The 12,340-nt window shown below is 39.1% G+C and overlaps 1 protein-coding gene across 1 annotated transcript in view; it reads left to right on the plus strand.

The window, feature by feature from the left end:
* The window catches only part of RIT2 (Ras like without CAAX 2), a 207,613-nt gene extending 195,624 nt beyond the window's left edge, over positions 1–11,989 (plus strand). The window contains exons 5-6 of the mRNA XM_040541740.1: positions 9,585–9,659; positions 11,952–11,989. Coding sequence (XP_040397674.1) covers positions 9,585–9,620 — 36 coding nt within the window. The 3' untranslated portion in view covers positions 9,621–9,659; positions 11,952–11,989. The remainder of the gene's footprint in view (positions 1–9,584; positions 9,660–11,951) is intronic.
* Positions 11,990–12,340: the final 351 nt, after the last annotated feature.

Consider the following 12,340-nt stretch of genomic DNA (forward strand, 5'->3'; position numbering starts at 1 on the left):
ACCCCTATGGTCCCCTGCTACCAAAACCTTGCCCTGCAAACCCACTACAGGAAGAAATACAAGAAACCTTTGAGTTTTGAGTGAAAATGATTGCTGACAAGTCCAAAAGAGACAATCCACTGAGCAAGCTCATAAAATAAAAATAAAATAAATAAATTAATTAAAAAAACAAAAACAAAAACAAAAACAAATAGAATAAATAAATAAATAAATAAACAAAACTTATTTATTTGAATGAAGTCCAGACTTCTAAGATGGATGTCCTGTTCCACATTGACTCTAGGTAACTCTACATGCTTTTCTTCAGTTATGTTTATTTTACCTTAGTCTTACCTTGCTCATCTGATCATAGAAATGGAAAATGAAGTCCTGTCTAGACTATATAATCTAAGCCTTAGGATTATTTCGGAAATCTTCCCTAAGTGATATTTTCTAGGGCTTTTTCATAGTCATAAATTTTCAGGGAATTCATTGAAATTACAACTTTTCTTAGAGGACTAGCCAATAGTCTAATAAGGCCACCTCCCAAGTAATTTTGATAAGGATGCTCTATGCTATTCCCCTCACCCATTACACCCTGTCCCCAGAAAATCCCAGAAGCATGTGCACAACACAAAGGTATAAAGGTATCATAATGCAGCAACAACACTTTTTTTAATCCTAGAATTCTTTGACAAAATAAGAACTAATCTGGAATATTCAGATTTAGACAACTCTTTATGAGGTAAGAACTATTTCAGTTAGAGTATTTTTCGTGGAAAATGAGAGGATTTTAAAATTATTATTAAGTGCAGTAAATTGGTTTCTTTGAGATCTCCCCTGGCTATACCATGTTCAGTGAGGTTTTTTCTCTGTTTAAATATAGCCCCAGAGTGAATTATATTCAGACAAACGAAGTACCTTTAAAATAATTTTTGCAGATCATGTAACAACTGGTAACTTATACATATAATTAAGACAGCAACCAGAAATCTGTAACTTCTTGACAAAAAATGTAAATTTTGATTATTAAAAGCATGTTTTTCATGTTTTACTTGATCCAGGTCAAGTTTCATGGAGTAAGCACTGAAGCTTTATCTTCTCATTCCCTCAAAGGGAGCTTCTATGGAAAATATTTAAAAACAATAATGTACAAGTTTTATATATATATAATATATATATATGTATAATTTTAATCTGTTTGACAATTGCTTGGAAATAGGAGGATGATCTATATGTATAATTTTAATCTGTTTGACAATTGCTTGGAAATAGGAGGATGATCTGTCTTCATATTTATAAAGGTTTTATCCAGGCTGTCTTTCTTTATGGGAGTGACATTCCCCACATTCCTACATGACCAAGTAGTGCTTAAAGCAATGGCTTCGCCTATTGCTTTGTGCCGGACCTAATTCTTAGTGACCCCCTCCATGAACTGGTCCATGTCAGCTAAACCTGTGGAGCAGAAATGTCACACAGGAAAACAACAGCAGCAAAATGATGAATTTTCTGCCAGGTTAGCATTTGAAATCTGGCAGCACACGGAGGACTGGGCTGCAGCAGTTTTAACTTGATTGCCTTCCAACTGTCTTAGAAACGCAGCCTCAGGCCCTAAGGAATTCTGTACTTGGCGAATGTGTTCAAACATTAAAGAAAATGATGAAATAATATTTTTTTTTTCAAATATTTATCTCTTCAAATTAGGCTTGTTATAAATTTGGCTTAAAATATGATGGCATTGACAATTGGAAATGCAAATGAGTGGTGGAAGCTTATTATGAAGCTCATTTTCCATCTTTTGTCTTTTAGGTTCTATACCTTTGTCCAGGAGGACAGCATTGCTGTTATTACTTATCATCTTTTAACTATGAAATCTGGAGTGTAATTGATTGAGTTTATAATGGATCTTCCATTGCAATAGGTGCATTTGCAGCATCACACACTGAAGGCAAAAAGAAATGACAAAGCTGAAGTTGTCCAGAATATATTTATCATTACAGAGCATTTGTTCAAAACAGTCTTCTGTCGTGTATGAGGCATTAAAATAGCTTAAGCTGTAATGAAATCTTTTCTTAGATATTTGGAAAAACCTTTGATGGGTTGGTTGGAGGCAGCTATATTGAGAAGGACAACACAAAATTAATGGGAACTCCTGCTGTTTGCAGGAAGACAAACGCACTTCTGCAGCAGATCAGACAAGGGCTCACCTATCCCACAATATTGCTTGTAGGAGCACAAGATATGTTGTTAAATGCTGTGAGGAAGAGTGTATGCATAGAAATGTTATTTGTTGCTGCTTAGAAATATCTGTAGGAACCTCCTACTTTCAACAGATAATATTTTTGTGGCTTTTATTTATTTATTTATGTTTTACCAAAAGCACATTATTATAGTTCTATTTTACTTGATGGCATCTCTAGTATTGCTTAAGAATATAAGCTTAACTGTAATGTAAGTTTGGGATTTAAATTTTAAAACTAGTTTAAAAAAAATAGTGTTTTTTTTTTTTTGTTTGTTTGTTTTTTACTTTAGGAAACACTTAGTTTTATCACTCACATACACACACACACACAAAATGTTACAGAAAATGTGATTCAGTTCTTTATTTCTGGTTACTTTCCACAATACCTCATACATCCTCATAGAAAAATAATGCTATATATGTATGCACACAATTTCTACACAATTTATACAAGTCCTGACAGGTGATGGAGGTGCATAGCTTAGAGAAAAGCACATGCGCACCCGGGCTCATGCACACCATCTGCCAGCTCTGTCCTCTGCACATATAACCAACAGCTGAAGAACAAACCAGACCTCGTGTATGAAGGTTTTACTCACAGTCTCCTAAATCAGATACCCAAAGTGGATTTCTAAATTCTTTAATCTAACTGTACACGGTGTTAGGAGATGAACAATGGGATTTAAAGGCCAGCACTGATAAATAATTGAGCTAGTCAGCAGAAACCAATGTTCCAGGGGAGTGTATGAGATCCTGCTTATTTCATGATTTAGTGGCCTACTTAGAGCTCTGAGTTAAGTACCTGTCCTCGGTTGATGTCTTCCTCTGTTGTTAGGCACCTAAAAGTGTTTATTCTTTCTTCTAAAGCACTGAGAAAAGCAGGCTAGAATAGTAAGTGAAGATCATTCTTAATTAATACTCTAATAATTAATGCATTCCATAATTAAGCCTAATGGTGATTAGGCCCAACCAGCCAGCCAGAAATGTGGTGTTCTCCACCCCTCTGGAAATGGTACCATGCTGCAGAGAGGATTTCAGGGTTCAGGGGCTGACAGCTAGAGAGGTCATCCACCAGTGGGAGCCCCAGTTCATGCATCTGAAATGGCCTCAGGCATTTTGTACCTTAGATGTCTGGGCATACAGTGCATTGAGACAACAAAGTTATTCACATGTAGCTGTTTTCAGATTCTCATGACATGAAGGAGTTGGGCAAGGAGTTTGGAGCATGAATTGAGATGCATATATATCCCCTAAATTTCATGTTGGACATGGGATATTGCTACCCTCCATTTCTATGTCTTGCTTTGGAGCATTTTAATTCTATTGCACGATTTCTGTCAAAGATTCAAAATGGATTATCTGGATGAGCATCCTCCTAACAAAACAGTATAAACAATAAGATCTGCAGATGAAGATTAGGAGTTCCTCTTAAGTATGCTTTTTTGTCAGGTCTATGCTGCAATTAAGGGACTGACCAGTACTAGAAGTTACATAAAACCACTATCTCACTGGAACAGTAGAAATCATGTTGCCAAGGTGATTCTGTTTTTTGTGATATTCTAAACATATGGTGAGACAGAAACACCGTGATACAAAGGCTTCAGTCTTGCTGGGCACAGAAGCTACACTTCAACTCTCAACTGAGAAACTAGGACTTTCATTACTATGATAATTTCAGGTAAAAGGGTCAAAACTGGTTGCTTTTCCTACAGACTTTAGAACAAAAATTTGTGCACAGCCTGGGGTATCTTAGCACAGCAGCAGGTTTTTATGAAAATAGTGTTAGTTAACATATTTGCATTACTCTATGTTTCAGGTTTAAAAAAAAAATAAAATAAAAATATCCAAGTTATGTTGGATTCAGATCAAATCATCCAGGCAAGCTTCCAGAGAGTGGGCTGTTTCCCAAATGACAATAATTTCATTAGTGTACTTCTTGCAGCTCAGCCAACATGCTAAACCAAGCACTTGCTAGTATATTATGTTGACTAAATATTTTGTGCTCCCGTAAAAAGGGTTTGTTAAGTGGTTTAACTCTGTTTTCACTAAGCTAAATAGGTGATTTGCCATTGATATTGTTATGAAGATAATCAAGGCACATGCTTTATGCAAATGCCCTTTATAACTCTCTCCTTTGACTTGCTGTATCTTGGGGTTATTGTCTACCACCTGTCAATGAAGTAGCAGAGATTGGACACAAATGGACACTGGATGAGGGGTAGCATAGCCTTGAGGGAGTTGAAAAATTGCATTCTCTTTCCTTCCTGGGAGCAGAGAAAATAGGGAAGATGCTAAGGAAGTTCGTTAATGGAGGAAGATTCATGGGGATCTTGGCATGTTTTCACATCCCTCTGAAATGTGGGGCAACCCTGTTTAGGTGTGTCTCACCTTTGTGCCTATAAAAGTCAAAAGTTTTGCAGTGACTGCTATGTAGAAAAAAAAAAAATCAACATTTTCTGTACTTCAGCCTAAAATCTTTATCCAAAGTTCACCCTTTCTTTCTAAATCTACATATTCTGAAGGTAAGACCATCTGGATCCGTTCTGTACATGTGTTTTTCTTGTTAATTTTCCTCTTCTGAGGGAAACTTGAGTGAATACTGAGCAAGATCATCAGGATTTCACTGTTACCACTGGCATCATTTTCATTATTTCCTTAACTTCTTTTTGCGGTCATTATAATGATTCTATAATTATTTGTATTTGTCTTGGCAGGGAGAGGTTCATGTTAGTGGCTTGTGGTGTTAAAAAAACCATTTTTTAGGAATCCTGTCTCCAGCTACATCAGGTGCCTTTGCAACTTAACTGTTCCAGCTTTTTTTTTTTTTTTTTTTTTAACTGGGGTTCAGCTCTGCTTCTGTACATGTCTGTCAGTTTGTGCACCAGTTGTGGTAAGCACTCGTATGAGAACATGCAAGGGAGGTTTGGGAGAAAAAGAGATGGTTTTCAGCATTTTTTTTTTTTAATGGAAAACAGCCTTTCACAATGATCTATGTGGTTTATAATCCTTAGTTATTTAATATCCACTGTTAAATCTGCCCTCATGTATTGTCAGATCTGTGAACGGGAAGGCAAACTGCTAATGATCTTAAGTCATAGATGCTACACCATGAGCAGTGCAATAAATCTTTTCTAAATAGTTTTATCTTTTTGCTCCGTGCAGCAGTTCTGCACATTTTCTGATAAATTATTATACAAAATTGGCATCCATTTGAAAATTCTAAGTGTGAATACAATTTATTAGAGCAAAACATCATAGTAATTAACAATAAATCAAAAAATGTAGAGAAAATTCAGCTTTCTCATCACCTTATCCGAGCAGACTATGATGTTATAATCTAAAAACACTCTAATACATATTTTATTCTCTTCAATGGTGATACAAATAATTATAGAGAATCAGATCTCTTAGGACTCCCAAATTTCAGCTTCATTTTGTTGGGTCCAAAGTGTTCAATAACCCTGATTAAATGGCAGCGAGGGATCTGTGTCTAAGACATCTGATAATAAAGCTGAGTCAAATATTAGTTCTGCACAATCCTGGCTCACTTTACACCACCTTTGGGAATTCTTTCATCTATTACTACCCAGTGATTTTGCAATTCTAAGCATTTCTAAGCATTTCTAATACCACTGTCATAGCATATTCCCAACACTGTGTTCATTGGACTGTGGAGGGTGTGCCAAGATCCCCGATTCATGTGTTTTTTACAGGTAGGCTGTCTAGTTCTGTTCACACCAACCTGATATTCTGAGTGTGTCTGGTCATAATCCATGTTAGTTATTTTTCTCCGGTCATCAAAGGCAAGTTTCAAAGAGTGGAAGGAAATACAGTCACGATTCCCATGAAGGATTGTCTTGGTGGTAGCAGGAATGTCAAAATCTTTCTTGAGTTCCTAACACCTGCTGTTGGTGGTTTGTTTCCACCCTCTCATTTTGCTCTTTTTTTCATTAAAGCTTATAAACACAGTCAAAAGCAAGCAAATTGCCATCAAGATAAATAAATATTAGATTAAGATATTTTAATATACATCATCTTTGTCTGTAACAATAAATTGAGATGATCTGGGAAATACTCATAGACACTTGAATGTGTTTTTTTATGCTGCTAATCAGATAGAACATTTCCCAGCATAAATTTAGCTTGTTACAGACAGCACTTGCCCTAAATATTTCTTGGCCATCATATGGTGATTAGGATAGTTAAAAAAAAACTTTACCCTGTGAATAACTAATATGCAGCACCCTTGTTTTTAGAGCTTGAAGCATTTCCTGGCATCGACATGGGATATTTGGTTCCTGTTGACCACCATGTTCTTGACCATTGCCATGCACGTTCAGTTTATTAGTACAGAACTCAGCTCAAATTTCTTTATTCTGTATCCTTCCTTCCTTCCTTCCCTCCTTCCTTCCTTCCTTTCTTTCTTTCTTTCTTTCTTTCTTTCTTTCTTTCTTTCTTTCTTTTTTTTTTTTTTCTCTGCCAGTGTCTACATTTTCTCACACAGAAAACAGATGTCTTGATCCTCTAGGAAAATAAAATCACTTCAACTTACAAAGCCAAAGAAAACTGCTATCTATGATGAAGGACCAGAGAGCTAAGGAGTCTTGCTATAATGCAACTTTACAATATGGCATTATTTGATGTTGGTAATTCTTATATGTGAGAACTTAAATGTTTTCACATACACATAATTTTTTTAGGTCCGTTCCTTGTCTGGAGTTTCTGGAGCCTATGAACAGCAAAGCTCACACTGTAGCCTGGACCTAAGCTAGACCATTAGCAGGTTCTCTCTTCCCTGCCCACCTCTTCTGATGAATTTTCTTGGAGGTCTGTGTATCTAAGGTGTTAACTTTTTTGTCAAATATGGTTAAAATTTGACAAATTGATTTATAAGTTAGGAGAGCAGCAGGTAGACCAACATTGTGCACTTCTGCAGAGCTGTATCACACAGAACTTATTTTTTGTTGGAAATCCAGACAATGACAAAAGCTCTTACTATTTTTATTACCTAACTTATTTAGAGTCTCTTCTTCCAAGAAAGATGATAACATTAAGGATCTCATTAACTTCTAAAAAAATGATAATAACTCATTGGTGGTGAATTATGAGCTCCTCTTTTAGCCTATGGTGCATAAAGCAGAAAACAAACAAGCATAGAGAAAAACAACAATTAGGAAAAAAAAAAAAAAAAGCATCAATGCATCAAAAAAAAAAAAAAAAGCATCAATCACCTCACCCTGTCATGTATTTTTCTGTTGATGTCCACGTCTTTGACTTCTGGTTCTGGATAACATCAGTTATGAAGTTTAATGATGTAGAATACAGTGGAGTGAACAAATTACTTCATTATGCTGTCATACTGTTAGCATCCTATCATGGGTCTGTATAAAGATTTGTCATGCTTTGGGACTGCAGTGTTAACATGAGTCATTTCAGCTTTGGGGAATTACATCTATTTTTCTGGTGTCCTCCTAAGAGTGATGAAATCATATGTAAAGATGCCAAAATCAGATGATGCACTAACATTTCAGTTTGAGACTAAAATTTCAGAAGTTTCTTGAGATCATACGCAAAGGGCAGTAGTAGTAAATTAATAGGAGTAATCTCCGTCATCACTTGGATTTATATATAGCATAGCTCTGGCAACCCAAGGATTGTAAAGTGTTTTGTAAACGTTAATTAATCACATCTTGCTGCAAAAATTCTGTGGAGCAAGCATGAATTATTAGCCTTAGGTTTACACATGGGTGATCAGGCACTGTACTTTAATTTCTCCCCTCCATGCAATATATACTTGTGTTCCAGTATATTCTGAACTATCTGATAGGCTTCAAACTATTAAATGTGATCTCTCTCTCTCTCAAGCTCTCTCTCCCCTAAGAAACTCCCCCAGTAGTTCTTTATGCAACAAATATATATGCACATTTGCAACAAGATGTTTGGGCTGGTAATTCCTGTAGAGCTGTTGTCCCACCTGAGAAAGAAATTATCTTTTCATCACATCTGTAGTTTAGTAATTTTTTTACTGCATCATGCAGCTGTACATACAAGTCTTATTTCTTGTGTCATTCACAGTTATACATTTCTGATAGAGTTTAACTATGGTGGTGTTCATCTATCCATATCTGTGGACTCATTAGTTAAGGCAAAAATTGGTCTGTGAAATAATTGCAATAGCCATTTTTAAGGCAGGAAGAGTATAGATCATATACAGTAAAACGAAAGCAAACAATAAAAGTAATATCTATGGTTCACATGCTTCTTACTTGGAAAATAAAGTTTAGCAATGTTACTGGGACAGTTAGTGGACTTTTTAATTTTTGGGGGTAGTTAGAAGGCTTAGCTTTAAAAGTCTGAGAAACTGCTCAAGACATGGTGATTCTAGCTTCTGACCTACTTCTGTCTAGGTTGGTAACCCAGAAGAAGTAAATATACTTAGTGCTTCCTACCATTTTTCAGGGGCAGGTAATTTATTTTCTTTCAAAAACAAAAACAAAGCAAAACAAACAACATAAAACCAAAACCAAATAAACAAACAAACAAAAAAAAAAAACCACAGAACACTAAAATCTATCCAATAAAAGGAATCTACTTTTTGTTAATTGGCTTGTTGATTTATATCAATAGTTACTTCTCCAGCTGCAGTCCTGTGCCTATGTAATATTACTGTCAGAGAGAGCCTGGGGCAGTTGCTTAGAGCTGCTTATACTTTGCTACTCTAATAGATAAATGGTCTTCAAAATATAATTTTTGGAGACTTTGAATGCTGATAGAAAATCAGCTCAAGTTTCTGCCATCACACAAGAAGAAATAGGCTAAATGAGAGGGAAAGCCAGGAAGGGCTGGATTAAGTCATGTTTGATCTAAGTCAGGATCTTGGTCAGATATGTCCCAGCTGGGGTGGATGCATGATGTCTGCAAATTTCTCCTGATTCACGAGTGCCATTTTTAATCACAAGAAGCAACGTATGCTCATTCACAGGATACATAGTGAGTCCAGTGGTTGGCAGCTGCAGAGTGCTTGCTACCTACATCTTCTCTTTGTGTTCAGTCAACCCAGGACAGTTGTGACGCACAGATTGTTTGTTCTGCAAGTCTGACATTTCCCAGATGTGTCAGGCTAACTGTGAATGTGCAGAGCTGTTTTTCACACATGCTGTGCATATGTCCCAGATTCCTGCATAACTGGCAGCCTTATTGAAGAAATTTTTCCTCCCAGGGAAAATCTAGCCAAATGGCAGAATCTCTACTTATGTCCAATCAGGATTTCCAGGTAGAGACAGGTCCAAAGAAACCTTGGGCATAAGGTAGTGTTGATGAAAAAATTCTCATCCCTGCTCTCTGCCTGCTCCTCCTCTTCCAGAGATCTTCACTTGACCTGACCACTCATCTGCAATGATGACACTCCTGAAGCCCATCAGTGTACAGTGCTATTTAGGTAAGGATGCTTCTATGCTCCTTTCTCCTCTATCTCAGATTTTGCAGAGACTGAATGAACAAATGCTGTATTTTCCAATTTTTACTTGATCACTGAAAGAATCACAGAATCACAGAATTGAAGGGGTTGGAAGGGACCTCGAAAGATCATCAGGTCCAACCCCCCTGCCAAAGAAGTTTCCTTAGAGCAGGCTGCCCAGGTAGGCGTCTAGACGGGCCTTGAATATCTCCAGAGAAGGAGACCCTACAACCTCCCTGGGCAGCCTGTTCCAGTGCTCCGTCACCCTCACTGTGAAGAAGTTCTTTCGCACGTTGGTGTGGAACTTCCTGTGCTCTATCTTGTGGCCATTACCCCTTGTCCTATCCCCACAAACCACCGAAAAGAGGTTGGCCAAATCCCACTGTCTCCCACACCTCAGTTGTTTATACACATAGTTGAGATCCCCTCTCAGTCTTCTTTTCTCAAGGCTGAACAGAGACAGGCCTCTCAGTCTTTCCCCATAGGGAAGATGCTCCAGGCCCCATATCATCTTTGTGGCCCTCCGCTGGACTCTTTCCAGGAGATCCCTGTCTTTTTTGTACCGGGGAGCCCAGAACTGGACACAGTACTCCAGGTGAGGCCTGACCAGGGCAGAGCAGAGGGAGAGGATCACCTCCCTTGACCTGCTGGCCATGCTCCTTTAAATGCACGCCAGGATCCCATTGGCCTTCTTGGCCACCAGGGCACACTGCTGGCTCATGGTCAACCTGTCGTCCACCAGGACCCCCAGGTCCTTCTCTGCAGAGCTTCTCTGCAGCAGGTCATCCCCCAGCCTGTACTGATACGTGCGGTTGTTCCTTCCTAGGTGTAGGACTCTACACTTGCTCTTATATAACCTCATTTGGTTTCTTCCTGCCCAGCTCTCCAGCCTGTCCAGGTCTCACTGAATGGCACCACAGCCTTCTGGTGTGTCGGCCACTCCTCCCAGCTTTGTGTCATCAGCATACTTGCTGAGGGCAGACACTATTCCCTCATCAAGGTCGTTGATGAAGATGTTGAACAAGACTGGCCCCAGCACCGACTCCTGGGGAACGCCGCTAGTCACAGGGCTCCAGCCGGACTCTGAGCCGCCGATCACCACCCTCTGAGCTCGGCCGGTCAGCCAGTTCTCAACCCACCTTACTGTCCACTCCTCTATCCCACACTTTCTCAGCTTTGCTATCAGGATGTCATCGGAGACAGTATCAAAAGCCTTGATAAAGTCAAGGCAGATGACATCCACTGCTCTCCCCCCATCTACCCAGCTGGTGATGCCATCATAGAAGGCAATGAGGTTGGTCGAGCACGACTTATCCTTGGTGAATCCATGCTGACTACTCCTCATAACATCCTTCTCTTCCAATTGCTTGGAGATGACATCCAGAACAAGATGTTCCAACACCTTTCCAGGGACAGAGGTGAGCCTGACTGGCCTGTAGTTTCCCAGATCCTCCTTCTTGCCCTTCTTGAAGACTGGAGTGACACTGGCTGTCCTCCAATCTTCAGGCACCTCTCCTGTTCTCCAGGACCTTTCCAAGACGATAGAGAGCGGTTCGGCGATCACCTCTGCTAACTCCCTTAGCACACATGGATGCATCCCATCGGGACCCACGGATTTGTGTGCGTTGAGCCCACTCAGACGCTCCTGAACCACTCTCTCATCAACCACGGGGGAGCCCTCCATTTCCCAACTCCTTTCTCCCCCCACCAGGGTTGAGGAGTCCTGGGGGGAGTCCTTGAAGCGAAGACTGAAGCAAAGAAAGCATTCAGTATCTCCGCCTTCTTGGCATCTCCCGTTACCAGGACACCCCCCTCGTTCAGCAAGGGACCCACATTATCCCTAGTCTTCCTTTTACTGTTTACATAATTAAAAAAAAAAAAACTTCTTATTATCCTTTATCTCTTTTGCAAGCCTCATCTCTAGGTGGGCTTTAACCTTCCTCGTCACATCCCTGCAGGGCCTAACAACACTTCTTTACTCCTCCCAAGATGACAGGTCCTTTTTCCACATTTCATAGACCTTCCTCTTCCTTTTGATCTTATCGATGAGGTCCTTGCTCTTCCACGCAGGTTTCCTGCCCCCCTTCCCCGATTTCCTACTCTTAGGGATGCACCTATCCTGAGCTTGGAAGAAGTACTGTTTAAATGTAGGCCAGCTAAGAAAGCTTTCTTACATTTCTGTTTAAATGTAGCCCAGCTTAGAAAAGCTTTCATTTCTAAGAAAGTCTTAGAAATAAGAGATGTGTAATGAATGTCACTCTCTCCTTTAACCAGGTGTGTTGTGAACTGAGATATTCTGGAAATAGGTATTAAAACATCCTCGACAAATGAATAAGAGACACAAAACGTGAGCAAGCCCCATGTAGATCTGCTCATATCACCCAGCAACACCAGCTCTCCGTGGGTATCAGTCACTGAAATGGTACACAAAATCCTGACCAAAGCACCTCAGGGAGGCTTAAGACGAAAACATATTTTTGGCTGCCCTCCCTCTACTCTTTTAAACTGACTTAGAGGTTAAAATTTCTATTAAGCAAGACTTTATTTCAGTCTTGCTTACTAGAAGTTGATTTCATTGACAGGTGGTGTCTACTGGTGGCTTTTTGCATGTGTGGATAAAAAACCTTCTGATTTAACCATTTGCTTCCTTTCTGCTATGTAGC

This window comes from Cygnus olor, chromosome Z, assembly GCF_009769625.2.
Source record: "Cygnus olor isolate bCygOlo1 chromosome Z, bCygOlo1.pri.v2, whole genome shotgun sequence".
NCBI classification, from domain to species: domain Eukaryota; kingdom Metazoa; phylum Chordata; class Aves; order Anseriformes; family Anatidae; genus Cygnus; species Cygnus olor.